We start from the raw sequence: 23,123 nt of genomic DNA, 5'->3' as shown, positions 1-23,123 counted from the left end.
TCTCTAGTAATCACAATTAAAATTATTTTTAGGAGTATATATGATATTCCTCGTTCGACAAGCTTTCGGAAAATTTGGATGCCGGATACTTCTTTAGCAAAAATTTGATAAAAGGCAGTAAAAGGCAAACTGACGTATTGTTAGAGTTTATTGTTGAAAAATGCATTTTGAATATCGAAGCTAGATGTGTGTATGAAATTCTAATTAAGGTCATGCGGCACAAAATTCCACACAATTCTCAGCGACTAATCACCAATCGATAGTCATTCATCGACGCGCGCGGCACGGAGACATTATTCGATTGATAGGCATTCAGGGACGAGAGTCAGTCAGCCATCAGATTCAACGAGCGCGCGCGCGAATATTAATTAGCGATTATACGCGAAAAATTTCGCATAAAGCTTCTCGAAACAGCGAAAAGTGGAGAGCGATGGGAGAGTCAGTTCTCTCTTTCCTTGACATGCAAGTTTCGAGACACTTTAAAACTGCTACACGGTTACTTTCCAGACCATTTGTCTCTCGTGAAAATTTACCTTTATTTCTAATTTCTCTTTGTAAGCGACATTCCGCATCAAGTGTTCCGTTTCTACAAAATGACCTGGACAAATGACGCGAGTCACGGTAGCTTCTCTATTTTTAGTATTTATCGTCTAGAAGTTTTCATGCTTATTATATTTTTGCATAGTTGCACCTCGGAAAAACTTTATCGATTAATGACTCAATGAAAACATTAAAAATCCTAACTTGTTCATTAACTTATATAATTAAAATAAGATATAAATATGTACATATATATTAATATAATGTACATATATATATGTATATATATAAGTTATAATTTATTTCAATTAATTATAATTAAATATTAAAAAAATACACACATATGTACTGAGAATTTTTTCTTAGAATTTACCCTGAAAATTGTGGGACAATATGGAAAGAATTTTATGAGAGTTTCTCTGATTAATATTTATCACAATAAAAATAATATCTATCACAATAAAATATAAAACACATTTTACTAAACTGCATAGTAAAATTAATCAAACATATTTAATATTTTATTTATTATATATATTTTATTTATTTTATATTTTATTTTATTGTGATAGATATTATTATTTTTATTGCGATAAATATTAATCAGAGAAATTCTCATAAAATTCTTTCCATACCATATTGTTCCACGATTACCATGATTTTCAGTTTCGGGGTAAATTCTAAGAGAAAATTCTGTGTATATATAATAATTTAATTATATATCTGTAGTCTCTCACATGCGCTCGTAACATTTGTTTTTCGCAAACAACACTGTAACAAGACATGATCAGTTTATTGCGGATGCTTGCGCTAGTTTATCTTTCTAATTTGTGAATAATGCTTTAATTAAAATTTGATAGGTCATGGTAATTAGCGCTAATGCACCTTTAGCGTATGATAATTGCACGACGTGAACGCGGGAGCACGTAGATTTGCGTGACGACGACGTGTACGGGCGCGCTTGACGCGGAGATATAAACGAAATTGCTTTCCGCAACTACTGGACGATAAATATTTGCGTTCGTCGCGAGCGTTTCTCGTTATTCATTACAGCGATCTTATTATCCGATTCTTTATAGTCCATTTCTCCGGAGCATAGGAGCAACAAGGTGAAGCGTTTTACTACAGAGGCGCACGTGCGTCGAGGACGATGTTATAACGTTTCCTTAAAGTATTTCCTCTCACAATTTGACGACCAGTCCCTATCCTCTTTATCATCTCTAACGCCGAAATTAGAATATCTAAAGATCATATTTCAGCGAGAAGAAATTCCAATAGGAAAAATAACTTTTATTATACAAGATGTCATAAAATTGCGACAAGTTGTATCTTAAAAATTTGTATTAGCATTAATCAGTGTGGTTTATTAAGTAAAAAATACATTTCAATTGTGTGTTTCGCAGATTTATCAAAATTGATATTTGTAAATGGTATTTAGATCGGAAGCAAATAATTTCGCGCATTAGATATATATATCTTCGCGAACAATCAGTTTTAAATATAAAAGGAATTTTAAGGAAGATTATTAATCGTAATACGATTCTTAGCAATATTAAGACAAAATAAAGTGTTATTTGAAGACTCTGAAGGAATTAACTCCTCTATTGTTCGTTAATAGCATATTTAATCGTAAAGAAGGACCTAACTCTTGCTCTCCACGTGCCTGTGCTTATATCCGATCGAAATACATCGCTTGCTCTCAGTAAACTAAAGGCAATGATACGTAACCGTATTTAGCATAACGCAGTTTACCGTGTGTTATGGATATCGGAAAAGTACGATTTTGAATTGAAAAAAAAAAGGAGAAGGGAAACGATACGATCTTCCGCTCATTCCCCGAGGATGGAGGCTCACGATTCCGCGATTGAATTGCTGCAGGAATGTCGATAATCCTCTTCTCTATTTTATCTCTGTTCCGCTTTTACGCACGAATGCCATGTTGCGCGATACAAAAAAATTTATAGAAAGAGATACAGAATCGGAACATGATAGTGCGGGGAGAAGACATATCTCCTCTTCTCGAGGAAAATCCAATCACTCTCGAGAATAAAGTAGATTGCATCATCATAAATAATATTTCTCCCGGTTTCTGTTTCCTTTTTCGCAATTTCCACGGAAATCTGTCTAATAAAAAGATATTATCCGAAAGAGGGTCTTTTCTCGGAAAATTTCAGTTAATTAGTCCGTTCATAATTATGTTTTTAAGATTGCAATTCATCTAAACTCTTTCAGCATATAGCGCATTTATTTATCCTGAGGAAAAATCTGATTTTTTAAAGGAAAATTATTCGGAATCTGCCGATAGAATATCGTTAACTACGAAAATAGATCGCGGATGAATATGCGTGTACACGCGATAAGAGTTTTCGAATAGATAAATAATTAAAGTCGGATCGTTAAGAGGTGTCGGTGCAGAAACTTGAATGCGCGTCGATGAAAATTTTCATGTTTTATTAATCACGAACAGGAGAATCTTATAAATAAATATTATCGTCATAAATATTCATAGGAAAGAAAGAAATAGAAGTAGATTGATGCGTACACTCTCTCTCTAACTTGACCGACAGATTTTCGAGGATTTATATAAAATATTATACGACGTCTGATCAAAAAGTCTCTTGCTCTACTGGTTGCAATTTGCAAGTACTATTAGATTTCGAAATATATATAATTGATCTATTTAATATATATTTTTAATCTTAAATTTAACAAAAATTTGATATATAAAAAAAAAGAAAAAAATTGTCGCGAATAAAATGTATGAATACAATAGTATTCTCACCATTTTTGCAACAATTTGCTCCAAGCGCAAATGCATTACAAATGGAAAAGATAATATCGATTTTTAGATACATCATATATGGTTAGCGTCGTCAATATGCGTACTGTTACATTAATCATCCAGGTAACAACCGTTCCGAATTCAACTCTAAAGCAAATTTCCATCTGGCGATCAGCCAACATGTGTACGAAAGAGCCATGTAGAATCGCCACGTTTGAATGCCAAATCCCAAAGCCAGATGTAGATATCTTTATCTTTTATCTTTTTCATTGACATTTATTTTTTTAGAAATCGCGACTATGATATTCTATTGTTTTAAGAGCAAGTCTTGTGCATCAAAATGCAGCGAATTTTCGAACAAAACTTTAAGATTGTACAAATATAGTATGTATACATATACATATATACAATAAAAGTCTAAAATAGTACAGAGAGAATTTTCTCTTAGAATTTACCCTGAAAATCATGATTATCGTGGGACAATATGGTATGGAAAGAATTTTATGATAATTTCTTTGATTAATATTTATCACAATAAAAATAATAACATCTATTACAATAAGATATAAAATATGTTTGATTAATTTTACTATGCAGTTTAGTAAAATTAATCAAACATGTTTGATATTTTATTGCGAAAAAGATATTATTTTTATTATGATAAATATTAATCAAAGAAATTCTCATAAAATTCTTTCCATATCATATTATCCTACAATTACCATAATTTTCAGGGTAAATTCTAAGAAAAAATCCTCTCTGTGTATATTTTTAAGATGTTTCGATACATTAAATTAAACACACGCGTACGCGTATCCTATGCAATTGAATATTTTTTACACTGAACGAATTTTCTCTTAGAATTTATCCTGAAAATCATGATAATCGTGGGACTAATAGAAGGAATTTTATGATAATTTCTTTGATTAATATTTATCACAATAAAAATAATAACATCTATTACAATAAGATATAAAATATGTTTGATTAATTTTACTATGCAGTTTAGTAAAATTAATCAAACATGTTTGATATTTTATTGCGAAAAAGATATTATTTTTATTATGATAAATATTAATCAAAGAAATTCTCATAAAATTCTTTCCATGCCATATTGTCCCACGATTACAATAATTTCAGGGTAAATTCTAAGAGAAAATTCTCTCAGTGTAGGAAGTAGATTTTTTTCTCGAAAAGAAGCTATATTATCGATACCGGCGATCTAAAATGAAATTTATCACGTTGAATTTTCAAGCAACGTGCATTCGCAGTAAAGACACTTTGCATCTGCGCGTTCGTAATGCGATTATATTAAACTTTTTCGACGATGATATTTCGAGACATGCTGGAAGAGTCTCTGTTAGGATTTCGTTTCGAGTCCCAAACCACGTGGTTGCCGCGAGTACGAGGGTGGAAAATACAGGAAGGGACAGACGCGTGTAAATACCTGAAAGAGTCTATTATAATCGTCAGAGCGTAATATCTGCTATACTTTATGGTACTTCTGGAAGATCTCGAAAAGTTATTAATCCAATAAAACTAGATTTGATGGCAACATTATGAAGCGCATTTATAAGTTTCTTAGAGAATACCGATATCAAGAATCTAACCATCTTCTTTGCGAAAGTACATCGTTCATTTAAAATGCAGTTTCTCTAAATAACATTGTTAGACATACAATTGCAAAATTGTATTTTTAACATTATTGAGTTACATGTACCGTGTAACTAGGGAAAAAATATAAACTGATTTTATTTATGCAGAAATAAATCGGAAATGTATAGGATAAAATTTTTTACGCTAAAAAAATTATATATACACTCTTCTCTTAATTGTATTACAATAATTACGTATTGCATTAATAAATTCCATCATTATAATTATATCTATCAGGTGTCCCATTTTAAAGGACCCACTCAAATATCTCATTGTCAGAAACACTGCGTTAAATCGAAAAATGTTTCCTACAAAAGTTGTAGGGTTTCGAGGGGGACATAACATAGTAATATTCATTTGACCTTGGGCGGCGTCTCCAAGGTTAGTGAAGGTTAACCTTAAATGAAGGTGAGAATGAATTTTGAAGAAAATAAAAAAATGCTTCAGATAAAAGTTGTTCAAATTAATTAGTAGAAAAAGATGTTATAATAAAAAATATGGGTTTCCATTTAAAAAATTTATTCTCACCTTCGCTTGACCTTGGAGACGCCGCCCAAGGTCATATGAATATTACTATGTTATATCCCCCTCGAAACCCTACAACTTTTGTAGGAAACATTTTTTTTATTTAACGCAGTGTTTCTGAGATATTTGAGTGGGTCCTTTAAAATGGGACACTCGGTATATATTATAGTAAAAGTGATTAATAAATGTTTTTATGAAACCATGTATGACTTTGCAGAATTATTGGTAATAACATTGACGAACGTAATAAAAGTATAAGAGAGATCGAGTACTTATTCATACTAGTGATAAAATCTTATTACATTACATCTTTGCTATTGCATCGTTTTTTAGTATAGTATCTATATTTTTTTAGGTTTTTGGCTATTATCGGATTTGAGTTTAACGTTTGCGCGACTGCTAGTCATCTCACATCAAAGAGCCTTTAATGTTGATCGACATCGAGTAGGTCTATCGATGCACTCTGTAATGGTATTACGATGTCACTTTAATGTTGTTCGAGCATGTAATCATCATGCTGCTTCTTGACATTCAATCGACAGGGTAAGCATTGGAAAAGAGTCTCTCATCCGTTTTCGAGATTAACGTCAGAACATCTTTAATATTTTTCTGCCCAAGTGTCAAAATATATTGTCACCTTACGCCCTATACGTCGCACTTCTCTCGATACTTTTGTCCCGGTTTCCTCTCTTGTTTACAAAATTCCGGAACTTCCATTGCAATAAGAACCAGTGTGATATAAATAAAGTAGTAGTGCCTTTATATACACGACGGTATATTTTTCAATAGAAAAACAGGTTGCAAATAAGATCGTATAAAAAGCAGAAAAGAATTTTAGTACTGTTTTTCTTTATAGGAATAAATTATTAAAATCTCGATGCAGACTATATATCATAATATATTAAGCTATATCATTTTTTTTAATTTAGAAAGAAATATTCTTCTCTCACACATATCAAGCGTTCCAGAATCGATCTCAATTTTCATGACAAACTGTGCGAATAAAATTTAAATTCTGCTTCGAATGAGATAAAAAGGATGATGAGTTTCAACGGTGTACGAATAATGAAAAAAGAATTCTTTTAAGAAGCGGTGCGAAAAATAAGAGAAAATAACGAAGTTCTACAGATTCAAAGGGGATATCCACGGTACTACAAGTATCGATCGCGGTATAAAACGAGATTTGGCAAACGATACGCACTTGAAGGTCCAACACCAACGTTTCTGTATCGGCATTGCAGACATTTCCTCTTGGAGACGGAAAAAAGAGAGCGAAGATCTCTCTCTTTCTCTCTCCTCAGCGAAATTATTTCCATTACGGAAGAGCATAGTCAGCGCACGAGTCAATTCGATCGAAATGAGATGCCGACACGGCAAAAACGATATTCAAATTGTAACGTCACCGTCGGCTCGAGATGGTATATCAAGGATCGAATACTTAAGGGAGGTTGGACTTATCGTGCGCGAGCTTTAACCGCGGAATTATTGCTACCGGATCGGATGGTGTTACCCGCGCCACCCTATACGCGCGGCATGATCGATACGTCAAACTTCGACTGCAACTGTCCGATAATATTCGCCAAAAGTCGAGGGAGAAGACGAACGAGTTTGGAAGAAGGGTGAGTCTCTCTCAATTCCCCCATAGTTCGGATTTTTTATTCAATTCTAATTTTACAATAAAAAGTTAGAAGTTTTTTTTATATAATAGTGCGAAAAAAATATATATATCATTCTTATAAAATATAATATTTCGATATGGAATATTAAAAAAAAACTATTGAAAATTGAGATTATTACGTTAAAAAATCCAGACTTTCGAAACTTTAAACATATTTGTCAATATTATTAAATTCGATTTAAATAAAAATTTATGTGTATACATATCGTAAGTATATATGTAATAAATATCAATTAACGACAACAGGAAATAAATCCACGTAATTCGATCAGTTGCTTACTATGCTAAAAAAAAATTCGTCGTGCACATTTTATTCAATTTTAATTTTACAATAAAAAGTTAAGTCTTTTTTTATATAATAGTGCGAAAAAAAAATATATATCATTCTTATAAAATATAATATTTCGATATGAAATATTAAAAAAAAACTATTGAAAATTGAGATTATTACGTTAAAAAATCCAGACTCTCGAAACTTTAAACATATTTGTCAATATTATTAAATTCGATTTAAATAAAAATTTATGTGCACACATATCGTAAGTATATATGCGTAATAGTTAATCAATTTTAACAACAACAGAAAATAAATCCACGTAATTCGATCAGTTGCTTACTATGCTAAAAAAAAATTCGTCGTGCACATTTTATTCAATTCTAATTTTACAATAAAAAGTTAAGTCTTTTTTTATATAATAGTGCGAAAAAAAATATATATCATTCTTATAAAATATAATATTTCGATATGGAATATTAAAAAAAAAACTATTGAAAATTTTATTAAGATTATTACGTTAAAAAATCCAGACTCTCGAAATTTTAAACATATTTGTCAATATTATTAAATTCGATTTAAATAAAAATTTATGTGTATACATATCGTAAGTATATATGCGTAATAGTTAATCAATTAACGACAACAGGAAATAAATCCACGTAATTCGATCAGTTGCTTACTATGCTAAAAAAAACTTCGTCGTGCACATTCTCTTGTTCTCTATGACACCAACTTTTCAGAGAGACAAAAAATTGCTTTTACTGCACTTTGCCAGAGAGAAATAGCAAATCCGCAATTATTGCAAATCGAACGATGAAAGTGGTTCCTCGACAAAAGTCGCGAACAGTGACAAATACTCTCTAAAGTCTAAAGAAACGATGACACAACGAAGATTCGCGTTTTCGGCGGTGAGAAAGACAGCACGGGTTAGGATAAAAGGGCAAAGAGCAAAGCGGTCCCGGATCAACCGCTCGAGATTACTACTAGAACGGGATGAAGCCGGATTATAGTATAGGGTAAAATCGGTAGGATCGAGAAATCGCTTGCTACCTAAAACTAAGTTTCCCGAAACAATTCCTCGGGTCAGGTCAATCTCCGCGCGAATAATCATAAACTGCGATCGCAACTATTTAATCGCGCGATAAAGCCTGAGAGTTGTTTTTTGCGCGCAACGACGATGGGAATTTTTTGGGATGATTTTTCAGAATGGATACGAATGGAAGTTTATTCTCGATGGGTGTAGAATGGAAAACCCATGGAAAAACTGCAACGCCTGATGGTAGCGGATTAGGTCGATCGTTATGGTAGGTTCGCCTAACGTAATCGCGGTTCCAGATGCGATATATTGAAACGATTCATTCAGAACGACAGTTTACTCTATGCAAAAATTTAAAATTTAAAAAAAATTTTAAGTATTCACAAAAAGAGGTCAATAGAAAATATAAATTTAAAGATGCCGAAATTAGTGAAATATCCCTTATTATTACAATATTAGGAAGAAATATATTAACATAGACAATACACAACACACACACACACACATATACTGTTGACACAGTTTAGTTATTTTGCAAATTGATTGATTAAATTGAGTTAAAATCACATGTGTCTCTCTCAATTACTGTCACTTGTAATTGCTTGATTAATTGAATGTCATTACGTTACAAATAACCTAACGCACATTTTACTATTTTATTGAATTGAATAAAATCGTGTTATATATAAAAGTCAATTTACATTTACCATAAAAAAGTTGTTTGTATTATATGTTGTTTTAATATAAAATCTCATTGTAAAATTTGTTCTAAATTTGCTGTTGAAACTTAAACTTCTCTAAACAAAATTGGCGATTTTTAAAATTAAATTAATATACTCTTTCCGTATATAAAAAAATACAAATACATCAATTAAAATTTTTTTAAAGCCAGGATTTACACGATTATACTCGGCGTTAAAATAAGTGAAAGTCGTAAATTCTGAATTCGTTGCATCGTTTCGATAACTAAATTAACTTCGTCCTCGAAAAAACACGCCATCCGCCGCGCCAAAAATTGCCCGCCCATCTGCGACTCGCTGCTGAAATATACTGTTAAGCGTATGCGGCGTATATATTTTACGTCCCATTTGGCTGATATTCGCGATTACTGGCCACATGATTTATTCGGGGGATTAAAATTAATCCGTCAAAGTAGACAAAAGTACTGGTGATCGTGGTTTACAGAATTAATCTGTACGACTGGCCACTGCTCTGTGTCGTGCCGCAATGTGCACGTTGTACTTTCCACAATTCAATTATTATAAAAGATAATAGATAATATACAAGATAATAGATATAAAAAATGGACCACCCATAGTCAAATAATTGATTGTAAGACGTATTAAAAATGTAAGCAAATAAAAAATGTCGATTTGCTTATTGCTTTCGTTTACCTTAATGTTCATTAGATATGATCACTTACTACATATTAAATCTGATTATCTTAATTCCCCGAAAACATTTTCTTTTTAAGTCTTATAAATACGCTATGTTTTATTTTCTTTGCCATTTATGTAATTTATAATTTTTTTTTAATTAAATCAAATTCTTAATTTTATCTCGTTTTATATCTAGAAAATCTGGGAAAAACTGTATATAATATGTATACTAAATTATGTTTTAAAGACTTATAACTCATAATAAATGTAAGACATAATCATATATCCTACGTCAGCAAATGACGAGATAAAATCACAATCTTATACTTAAATAAACGTATATAAACGTATAAAAAATGCAACGCAATATAATATTTATCGTCTGAATAAAACATAATAATACAATCATTTCTTTCAAAAATAAAAAGATATTGATAATACAAATATGTGTTTGCCAAATATAGTATCTTCATTCTACACAGAATATTGGCATGTTTCTCAAATTTCTTCAAATATATTTACACATTTATGTATTAAAGCGTTTTTAAAGTTTTGGTACACGAAGCCGGAAATTAAAATCGATCGGCACGAATTCCAAGATATATATATATCTTCCGCGAATTTTTGGCACAACTTTCCGGCCAATTCCTCTAACGACATTTTCGACTATCCCGTAGTTCCATCGGGTAACCCATCTCTTGCCTCGTTTCCGCCAGTGCCTACATCGATTAACTTCGAAATTGAATTGTCGCGAGGACGAAATCAAGAGAAAATATAAAGTGGAGAGAAAGAGACGGAGAGCGCGTTAATATAAAAGAGGGAGACGCGAGATTTAACGAGAATATTTTCGCGAAATTATCAGTTGTCGCCGCATCCGACGAGAAACACTCTGCAAAATTTCGTCAGAAGTCATAAAATTAATTTTTATGTTCCCTCGAAACTTCTTCGTATATATGCGCCAAACGCGCGCTGTTCATTTCTGACAAAAATCATTTTTTAACGACCATTTAGTAGAAGATTTTGCTAGGTGCGAAAAGATTAAGATTCCGTTTCGCTTCGTTTATTTTCTGCCTCGAAAATTGAAGAAATCTCTTTTAAAATGATAAGTATTAAAAATTTAATATAAAAACGCGCATATAATTATCCATGTTACTAAGGAAAGATGATTAAACGCGATTTTATATGTAATAGATAAAAACTTGTATAAAAAATTGCACGAATATCAATATAATTACGATATATTAGATCTGACAGCTTTATATATTTATCCTTGAATTACTCTTTAATCGCGCAAAATCACTATTAAAATATTTAAAAAATTGTACTATATAATTCGCGAATTATTGCACTTGAAAAGACACATTCAAGAACAGCGTTCAATTCCTCTTTATCACCTCGTTAATTACAGCGTCGTTCTAGCTGCATAGTTAATGCTCTCCCCTCGCCGTTTAGTACTTCGAAATCTAAAGGATGAGATAGATTCTCTTCCGACGGAAGCTCTCTCTTGTCACGTGATATATTGCGACAGTGATAGCTGTTGCAACGACTTCGCCACGTGGCAATCCATTTGCAGTTCGTTTTATTGTTATCGTTATCGTTGATGATCGAATCATTTATTATCTCGATACGGTGGCCCTTTCTTCGAAATGTTCTATCAGGCTTTTATCCATTATTATTGCTCATTACAATTAGATCATCTCATATACTAATAAATCATTTACAGGATTAAAAAATAATTTTAAAGCTTAAATAATTAAAAAAAAAAAAGAAAAAAAAATTAATCATCCTTTAAAAGGAAAATAAGCATAATTTTATTAAAATTATAAAATATTTTATAAAAATCTAAACGCTCTTGATCTCTTGGCTTAATTTTAAGGGCAATATAACATGGCTAGAAGTATTTACAGATATTTATAGCGAAAGGCTTTCAATTATTTCCTTTATTTTCCAATAACGCCAATAGCCCACCCCTCGCCCGTTCAAACACACACATCTTCCAAAAGTATCGCATCCGAACTGGCCAACAGAAAATTTGATCGAGAAGGGGAAAAGCGCAGCCGGTACGCGCTCCTCGGTAACAATAAAAATGATTAATGCCTCGCCGTAATTGTAACGTACGAGCAAACTAAAGCTAAATTCATTAAGCACAAAATGCTCGCACGTCTCCAAAAAGGGCATTTTATTTTAGAAAAATAAAATTAATTATGTAATTTGTCGTGATGAGCGCCGATATTTACCGAGCGGATAAGTGAAATTCTCGCAAAAAAAAAGCTACTTATCTCACATATTAAAATTTAAATTAATATCGTATAATATAAATTCTTTTAGTTTCATGTAATCTTTTAGCATGTTTACATATATGTACGACTATATAAGCGTGTAAATATTATTTTTCATATAATATAATACGATTTCAATAAAAAAGTGAATAATATCGCCCATTTTATATACATTCAGAATTATGTCGTCTGACTTCTGTGACAGAATTTTATTGAGTAGATTTTGCAGTATAAATTGAATAAATAGTGAAGTTTTAACAAGATTTAGCTAACGAATTTTTGCTGTATCGAATATTTACTTGAAAGATTTTTGGCTCTAACAGCGTAAAAATCCTCTCAAAAAAATTTTAATCAAATAACAGACATATCCGGCACCACCACGTGAATTAAAAGATTTTTTTTCGTAGATTTTCTGCCGATATATACACACACACACACACAATATATATATGTATACATATATATTGTAATGTGTATGTGTGTATATCCAACAGCTATTCAGTAAATGTGAATGCGATATTTAGTCTCGACTTGTTACAACATAATAGACTAATAGGGATGATGTCGCTCGAACGTGATGATTTAATTAGGGATGATATTGAATAAACGATATAGATGCGAGGCGAGACTAACCTCGAGGAAGGACGCTGACTATCAGCTGACGACGCTGTCACGTGACTTGAACACTTTTCCGACAAGTTCCCACGAATGGAGCCAAGGTGACAAAATTACGAGAATTTACGCGCGGAAATGTTGACGAAATAACGCGAGACCGAAATGATCTCGCGTATCAAATCGTGGATCACAGAGCGATTCTCGTAGATAAATGTCCGGTGTCCTCCAAGGAGCCGCATCATAGAAACACGTGAACGTAACGCGGAAGTTAATCAAATTTCATTAACAACAATAGTATATCATTGACACGTCCATAATTTCTTCCATGTATACAGAGAACGTCGAGGAAATCGCGGAACGATCGATAATTAATTCAAGCACGTGATGCTTAAAACCGAGCGATCGATCGATGCACTTGATCACACTTGTTCAGCACAGAGAAACTTGCGTTGCTGTTTTTCTCAATGTAACTGGGTTCTCACTAATGTCATCTCTTCAAAAAATAACGACGATGTCATTGAGAGTATCGCGAAAAGGTACGTGTGTCACGCGACAATTGCTACCATATTTTGCCAAAAAAATGAACAGAAGGACACAACTTGCATGAGGCATCCGTTTTCCCTCGCCTACGAATGTTTTCGACTAGACTGACTGTGGCAGAGGAACCGCGTGGCAGAGCCTTATACGGGCTGGCACGCTCACCCCCACTAACCAGCCAACCGTCTCGAATCATCCTCCTCCCTCCCTCCTATCGTTGCCACTACCACCCCTTCCTCCAGTAAACTTTGACTCACTCCAGTAGAAATGCTTCGCCCTTATCGCTCTTCAGGTGCACCACGTCTCCAAGTTGCCCTAAACGACGAACGCATCCTCAAGGGAGTAAACGAGAGTAAGGTTCTTTAACCCTCCTAACGGGGGCTTTGTTTCTCTATCCCTCAATAAAATATCTTGGAAAATCTTTATAAATCTTCGACGATCTATGAGTTTTCACATACTGTCACCCTCATGATAGATGCAACAATAATATATGTAAATATAATTTAAAAAAGTCATGTAGAGAATCAAGTTAGATGCATCGGTGAATAACTGAGTATATCAACTCCAAAATGTCTCGAGCAGTTCTTTGAGTTTGCTTGTAATGTTAGAAAGTGGTTCTTGCCGCTAGAGCGTTCAATTAAGCTTTTTATTCAACTTTAGGATTTCTATCCTTGAAATACAGTGTAAGAACAGTCGTGTCGTTTTTGTACGTGAGCGAAAAACTCATAGTTTCTCTTTTTTTTCCCTTATTATTGTACTTAGATTTTATCTTATTGCAAAATTTTTAAAATTATTTTATAACATACCCATTGTATTAAAATTGAAATAAACTTTGGTCTTCAATAAATAGTTAACGTAGAAAAATAACAATGTTTATAAAAATAAAAACTATCTACTTAAAGGATTAATGATTCTGTATCTTCTGTTAAATTCTTCATCATATTACTGATTGCAAAAAGAAAATTGATAGAAATTAATCCAGTAATCTACAATGTAATGCCAAATATAATCAATACTTTTATAACTTTAATACTTTTATGTTCCGTTTATTATAAATTGTTTCTTGGAGAAAACTATTTCTATCAGTTCTAAGATATCCAATAAACGAGAATATATATATATATATATATATATATATATATATATATAAATATAAATGAGGATTGTGATACTAAAACTATTTGTAACTTATGCATAGCGGCAAATACTTAGTAACGCGTAGCATATTCTTTAAGCAAAATATGGCAACAATTGTTAAATTGCGCATAAAGAGATCGCACATGATTGGTATAGAGCGGAAATAAAACGATAATGTGGGAAAAATTACACGAGGACGCGATTTATTTCGAATTAATCGTGCTAAAAATATCCGATAATTAAATGATTTGTATCGCCACGTTTCGATAGACTCACGAGCCGATTGTTCGTAGGAAATTATTTTCTGATATTTGTCGCGATATTTCGAAAGATAATGCCTTCGCACACGGAGCTTCTCGCTGCTACCTTCCTACTCGAGTGTCGCCGCGCGAATGACAACACAAGATGACTGTGTGTAAGAGTGATTGCGCGCATAAACGAGCGCCGAATTCTATCACCGATATCACAATACAATGACGCACGATCGTATTGTTGTCATTTTTCGTATCGGGAGCGATATTATATGTTATGTTGATATAAAATGTAACAATTTATATAATTTGGAAAATTACACTGAGAATTTTCTCTTAGAATTTACCCTGAAACTGAAAATCATGGTAATCGTGGGACAATATGGTATGGAAAGAATTTTATGAGAATTTCTCTGATTAATATATCTATCACAATAAAATATGTTTGATATTAATTTTACTAAAAGTATAATAAAATTTATTAAAAATATGATAAAATTAATCAAACAAATTGCTTTGTTTTATCGCGGAATAAATAGATCGATATTTTATTTAAATGTTTTAGTGAGTATTTAGAATTTTCTCTTAGAATTTACCCTGAAAATCATAATAATCGTGGGACAATATGGTATGGAAAGAATTTTATGAGAATTTCTCTGATTATTATTTATCACAATAAAAATAATATCTATCACAATAAAATATAAAACATGTTTGATTAATTTTACTAAACTGCATAGTAAAATTAATCAAACATATCTTATATTTTATATTTTATATTGTAATAGATATTATTATTGTTATTGTGATAAATATTGATCAAAGAAATTCTCATAAAATTCTTTCCATTGACCATGATTTTCAGGGTGAATTCTAAGAGAAAATTCTCTCTGTGTAGAGATAATTTTGTTTTTCTTCATACAGCGCGACATAATAGATGATGAAATTGTTGGTTCTCTCAATTTCATGCATAGATCGCGACTTCAAACAAGAAAGTCTCAAAAATATGCGGAATTACGATTAATTCGAAATAAACAGCAAGAGACAATGAACAACTAGTAACACGCGAGAATGTGAGTTCGGTGTGATGAATCAGGAATTTCATTACGATATCACTAAATTTGCAATAAAAGCTGCGGTGTTCGGACATTCACGCGTATAAACAATGAGCTGCCAATAATGAAGTGTTCGATTTCTGTCACATTTATCTGCGCGCGGACGCAATACACGTAATATTAATAATATTGACTAAAACGCTTGATTATAGTTAGGAAGTAATGATTCGTAGCTACTGGATTTAAATAGTATATGCTCAATATAAAGAGATTACGTCATGCCAAAAAAAGCATGACAAAAATATTAAATCAGAAGGAGAAAAAGATGTGCCATTTTACAATTATATTACACAATTATTTATCCGCGAGAATATAATGACATATTATAATTCCCTCCCTCTCTTTCCACCTTTTCACGCGCGGTATCTTCTTTTTATGAGCGAAATTTTCTTTCGACGTATTGCTCTTTATTAGTAATTTGTTATTACGACGAAATTTATTATTCACGAACTATCATATTTATTCTATATATTTGTGTATAATTATATTTTTTATAATGAGAGTAATTAAATATAAAAAAATAATATATAATCCAAAAGACGAGCTATACGCGCTATTAATTAGCAAAGCGGAAGTAATCAAAGGCGAATCGTATAGGTACATGTTCTTTCATCGATAGATCAGTGTTCAAAGCACGTGCACGGAATTAATTGTAAGTTGAATCTCTTGTCGTGGAGAACTGATTTTACGTCCAAATCAGTCTTGCCACGGGTTTCCGTAGACTTATTAATTCGCTACGTACGACTACGTGTATATGTATATCTCTTTTTGTGCAAAAGCGCGAATCTTTTTGCGATAGAAACAGCTATGTCCATTTAAAAGCTAAAAAATATGTACATTAGAAACTAATATGAGAGTTCCAATCATTGATGTTAATTATTATTATTCATATATTGTTAATTATCATCACTCTTTATTAATGGTTAAAACGCGCATAGAAGATATTAATTATATTTATACTGTGCGAAGGACACTTCAACCACGAAACTCTACTTCTTTTCTCGGAAATTACGTTGTGTGAGAGTCTTAGTTACGTGAAACTCCACTTAGATCCCTTCTTCGGAATATCAGTCACACGGTATCATTCGCACAGTGTAAACAATTAGTATCTTCACACCTTTGCCTTAATTAAGTTTTTTTTGTCTCCCGGGTGCAAATATAATTCAACGCCAAATCTAACTCGTCTCACACAAATCTTTGTTTGAGAACTTTCATTATAAATGACAATTTTGGCTAATAATATAAAACATTTTTGAAAATTAAACAAATGTAGTGAGAGCAAGAAATATGCAAATAAACTTTAAATCTGTCAGAACGAAAATAAAGATGTTCTTAAAACGAGAGTGACAAAAAAATAATGAAAACACGGAGAAAAACAATCAACTTATACATTAGACAAAAAGAATATTGCTGCTTTACGCTGATTCCGACAAAGTTTTGATATATAATTTTTTTAAAAATAATATCTCTTCTTACACTGAAAGAATTTTCTCTTGTTAGAATTTATCCTGAAAATCATTGTGGTAATCGTTGGACAATATAGTATGGAAAGATTTTTATGAGAATTTCTCTGATTAATATTTATCACAATAAAATATAAAACATGTTTAATTAATTTTACTAAACTGCATAATAAAATTAATTCAACATGTTTCATATTTTATTGTGATATAGATATTAATCAGAGAAATTCTCATAAAATTCTTTCCATACCATATTGTCCCAAGTTTACCATGATTTTCAGGGTAAATTCTAAGAGAAAATTCTCTGTGTATAAATATCAATTAAAAACTGCAACTGCTATCTTTTATCAAATCTTTGCTTTCGAATGTTAAATCTAACATGTACACAGTTGAAAAATTTGTGTTAAATTTAACAAATATCACATGTCCCAAACGGTCCACAGAAATTTTTGTGTTAATTTAACATAATACGGATATGTTAAATGATGACACGAATACTGTGTTAATATTTTAAAATAAAATAAATGCAAACTTCAAGTAAACTTAAAATAAATTTTGTGTTAAATTAATATAGTTTTCATGTAAAAATTAACTAAAAACATTGTTAATTTTACATTTTATCATTCCCACTTATATTATAAAGTAAAATTAACATTTTTTTTCTGTAAATTTTTAACAGATAAATCTTGTCACTAATAATATCGAACATATTTATTGTGTAAAATTAAAAGTAAATACACATTGTGTTATTTTTACACTTTTCTTCAGTTATTTTAATAATTTAACATTTGAGTTCAATTAACACAACAGCAATATGTTAATTTAACACAAAAATTTTAACGGGGACCGTTTTTAACAAAAAAACACAAATTTTCCAACTGTGTAGCAAATGTGTGTTAGAAATATAAAATGCTGTCGATTCAATTCAATTTCTTGGCCGACATTCCGCAGGGGTAAGCAGTGTAGGTCTCGCGAAAATGGAGAATCCCTCTCCGATTATCGATTCCTCGTCCCTCGCTTTTGCGCGCCTATTAAATCTCGCGGAGGCCTCGCGCCATCGCGTGGAAGTTATGCGGCCCGCGCGAGAGCGGTTAACGCTCTATCGCGTCCGCTTCATTTCGGAAAATATTTAGGATGCGCTCGCGTGCCGCGACTCGGTGAATCACGCGGCCGGTTGTCTGATACCATAACGAAACGCTCGGGTCTCGCTTGAGTTTCGTCGCACTTGGATTCTCGGCATCTACGATGGTGAAAGCCGGAGCGCGATATATCTCAACTTCAACCCTTGCATCGGTAACCGCGGATCCCTTGTCCTTGCATGCGCAGACTGTCTGCTTAGAAATTAACGGTTCGGTATCCGACAACATGATCTAAGACTTATATGTTTCCCGTGCGATGGACAACGAAGGAACGAATCCTTTTGCAAGAACACGATCGAGAGTAATCGGACGTTGTTTCTCTTAAAATCCCGAGGTGTATAAAACTTTGAACGCAAAATAAAGAGAGGAATCACAAAGTTAGTTTTTGTCTACGTTAGAGATATTGAAAGTCTACATTATTTATCTTACTCCTTAATGCTGTTAATGCACTCATTATTTCAAGATGTAGCTGTGTGCGCGCATACTCTGCAATATTTTCAGTGAATAAATGTTTTGCTCTTCGTTCGACGTTCTTTAATTTGCGGAGAGAAAAAGGAGAAGACCTTTTTACGCGAAATCTAAAGAAACACTCTTCGATGGATCGATTCAATTATCGTAAATTCGTCCATGAGTGTCGCGACGCGATTCATTCAAGTCGATTCAAGTAAATGGGCATGTAGATACGCGTGTTTTCTTTCATCTACGTCATTTTATTTATCGATTGCTTCCTACAATCGTATTCTTAATACTTAGTTTCCTGCCTTGTTATTCCAACCCGCCAATTTTCTCATGGCTGTTGAATTATTCAATCAAAAATTGTCCTAATTTCAACTCTATTCCCGAGTTTCTCGATGCACAGTGACACGAATACACTATGAGTGCGTCGCACTAATTGCTGCTTCTCTAGATATTCGTATAGCAATTTGAGTGAACGTTTTAACGAGTAACTCACATCACGTTGTTTTACAAGTTTAAAGGCTACATATGTCATTCGGAGATCCACAAAAGCAATATCGCATGTACCGTATATCGTACAACGAAAAAGACTAGTTGATCAATCAAACAGCCGGAAAAAGAGAATAATTAATTAAATTCGAATTTCGAATTTTGATAGTCTTTCTGTCTCAACGTTTAAATTTCGGATCATATCCTGCCTGTAGCAAAGAGAAATTAAGATTATACCATTCTTTTTAAAAAGCTCTTGGATACATTTACTATATGAAAAAAGCCTCGATATATAGTTGAGTTGCGCATTATGGAGATGGCCTTTTCCACACCGCCGATTTCACGATTGTACGTCGTAAGAGAGGACAAATATTTTTTAAAGTGTGATGTATTACTATGTACGAGGGAAAAAATCTATACATTCTTCTAATAAAAATTTTATTTTTAAAGCAAACAATTTTTGCTTTTTTTTTGAAAATCTCAACTATAATTATTTGTCTATTCTTTAATTAACACGTCTTTCCCATTTATTTTGTTATTACGATACGATTTTTTTTCTATATTTCACTAACCAAAACGCATTTGATTATTTCAGAAACATTTTACATTTGCATATACGTTTCGATAAAGCAACAGAAATATCCGGTCGATATTTAAAAAAAAAAAAAAAAAAATGAATAAAAAAGGGAAAGACATGTGTCATTTAAAAGAAATTTTTTGCCTTTTTTATGTGATTGATTTATATACGTTACGTGATAAACGCGCTTCCTCAATGCCTACGTAATGTAATAAACGACAAGGGGAGTCGAAGGGTGTCGTTCTGTGGACATTAGAGTTGTATTTCATTCGTTGATGTACCCGGCTCGCACAATTCGCCTTGTTATTCATACCTGTCCGTCGTATATAACTTACACTTCACCTACATATATGTATACAGCTTCACTGCCTGCTATATCCAAAACTGACAGGACATTTATGGCGTCACGACACGCACTATGAATTTTCTCTCGCTAAACGACAAACTCCAACTCGTAGTCGCGTTCGAATTTTTCCGTCATAAAAAAATTAACCATCTATCTGTCTATGTAAATGTACCTCTTGTGAATTCTTCGTTCTATATGCAAAAAATTCAGATCTCGCTAAATAGCGATTCATGCTGCGATTTTATAATTTTATAATTAAAAATGAACGTAAAAAGTTGAGCAAATTAAAGGCAAAATTTATTGAATATTAATCGCAAAATAAATTTTTCAATGTTCAATTCACTTATAATCGAAATTTTGTGGTGTAGGTATTATAGGTAGGTATTATAGTATATGTAACTGTACTGTAATGTTGGCTAACTAAGAGAAATCATATAATACAACGGGTAAGCTTAATTTCCGGTACTATGAGATCTAGCTTGATTGCCAGACATTCGAAAGCGAGTGACATAATGGCGACATCGTATGACAAATGGTCATTTATTCAAGGTCGACAGATAAGCCGCCTGTAATTCAAGGCTAACTAAGCGATATCGTGCGTGAGAAATCGCGAAACAATTGATCACCGAGTACTTTTTACCGATAATAAATTTTTCAGTCGAACGCATATAAGAATACTTGTGACAGTCGAACGAGAACTTTTCGAGTTTTGCGGCAACAATTTCTTAATTGCCTTAGGCAAACTTGTATTGTACCGCGCTTGAGTGCAGGTTTCAGTATTTACTCGTCTACTTTCAAAGCGAAAATGCGGGAGAGAGTCTTATATCGAACTTTCGAAGAGCGATGAAGCTCGCGGATCGATGGAGCCTCCCCGCTTGTGTCACCATCGGACAAGATGGAATCAACACAAATGTAAACCGCACATAACGCTGGATAATATATCATCGCCCTCTTGACGCCTTCCCGCGTATCTATCGCGCACCACCCTCCCTTCGTTCGTAACCCGGTTATTAAATTCTCAGATCGTCCTTATCGAATTGTCTTATTTGACTTCGCGATGACTAATTGTAAGTTGTTCGTTTAAAAAAAAAAAAATAATAAACTTATTTAATCACGAGGAACGATTAAATAAGTTAATGACTTTTTAATTAAAACCTCTTAATTATATATAAAAATATTCGTCCTCAATTTTCTATATTTTTAAATAAAAAATATAATTATGCATTTATTTTATAATGCACATGCGACGCAAACTATGTACAATGTTAAACAATTTTATTGCTAAATAATAATGGTCGGATTATATGTAGAGTCGTGTTAATCTGTACATGTCTCGTAAGTTGACATTTCGGACAAACATAGCTTAGGGACAAACTAACATGGCACAGTAATGTAGGAATATCATTATTCTCTGTCTCTCTCGATTTCTTACGTCAGTGCATGCACACGACTTGACTTATTCTTATCGTACACGACACGTTCTATTGTATTCGTGCAAATTAATTGCGCGTCTGTTTTTCGAAATTTACATGGTTGTAAATATATCCGACGAGAGTAGCTAACTTAAGTTTATAGGATAAAGAATTAGAAACTCGAGCTCTTTATGCTAAAGCTCCGTAAAAGTCTCAGAGCTATACTATAATTCCGCTGCGAAGCGAATTAATTTCGTTCGTTACTATAATCATTTGCCATGAAGCGAGCTCAGTAAGTGGTCGCTAAAAGACCACTGCATACTATGAGAGATCATAAATAGAGAAGGATTAAAGAGCTTCCTAATTAAGAAAACCCAGAAATACTTTCTTACAATATTTAACTCAAAGGTTATAATTGAGAAAACGTAAACAAAATAATTTAATCTTTTTTGCTTGCATAACTTGCATGTTAAACATATAAAGAAATTATGATTTCAGCCTTCAATAGCGATACTTATTCGACGTTTAATATATTACAGTTTATTAAGATTTTTATCAAGCATTTCATACGGTACTAAAGTGATGATAAAAAAAGTAATGCAAGATAAAAAAGAGAAAAGAGGTTTTATAAGGAGAGATATAAAAGGAAACAATCTCCAAAATTATGCTTGAATTTCGCGTTTCCCTCGTGAGATAATCTTCCGAGAGATAATACGGGCTACGAAAGCAAGATTTTATATATATTTTATATATACGCGCGCTAAGCAAAATAACACATTTCACTTTTTGAAAAATCTAACACAGAAAACCTATTATATATATATCACCTAATATCAATAAGTTTAAATTTTCGAATATTTTTCTCTTTATACTGCTTGTATTGCTTTATTTCGTAAGAAATTCTTGTAATAAAATCTTATAAAATTTATATAGCTCTTCTCTCTCTCTCTCTCTCTCTCTCTCTCTCTCTCTCTCTCTCTCTCTCTCTCTCTCTCTCTCTCAATAAACTTGTAAGCAGCGATAAGCTTGATATAAATATTCTAGACTGTTGGCTGTGCGACAGAAATTTTTTAATTGACTTACCTTTTTATAACGTGTTCTGCTGCCTGCTCTTTTCCTTGCTGTGAAGTGTCTCCTGTCTGCAGCTTGCTCAAGTTCATCGTCTGCAACATAAAAAAGAAAAAGAAGAGAGAGTTAGATTATATTTTATAGATTTAAAAAGTCATGATTGTAAACAAGATTATTCCATAGAATGCGTTATCACAGGGAGTTTAAATTTTTTCAAATATACACAGAGAGAATTTTTCGTTATATTTTATCGCAAAATTCACTTATCATGTTTGATAATAAGCCGAAAATTATCATGCTGCATGTTAAAATTATCATGAGCGATTGAAGCTGGATTGAAAATATTATGCTGTATATTGTAAAATT

General features: G+C 32.4%; 1 protein-coding gene across 2 annotated transcripts in view; it reads right to left on the bottom strand.

The window, feature by feature from the left end:
• The window catches only part of LOC145939131 (pleckstrin homology domain-containing family G member 5), a 169,292-nt gene that overhangs the window by 130,092 nt on the left and 16,077 nt on the right, over window positions 1–23,123 (bottom strand). For both annotated transcript variants that reach the window (XM_083043316.1, XM_083043317.1), the window contains exon 3: window positions 22,773–22,852. In XM_083043316.1, coding sequence (XP_082899442.1) covers window positions 22,773–22,852 — 80 coding nt within the window. The remainder of the gene's footprint in view (window positions 1–22,772; window positions 22,853–23,123) is intronic.

The sequence above is a fragment of the Prenolepis imparis genome, unplaced genomic scaffold (assembly GCF_030444845.1).
Source record: "Prenolepis imparis isolate NDT839.2.m4 unplaced genomic scaffold, iyPreImpa1.0 SCAF_7, whole genome shotgun sequence".
NCBI classification, from domain to species: domain Eukaryota; kingdom Metazoa; phylum Arthropoda; class Insecta; order Hymenoptera; family Formicidae; genus Prenolepis; species Prenolepis imparis.
This window is presented reverse-complemented; position numbering and strand designations above follow the sequence as displayed.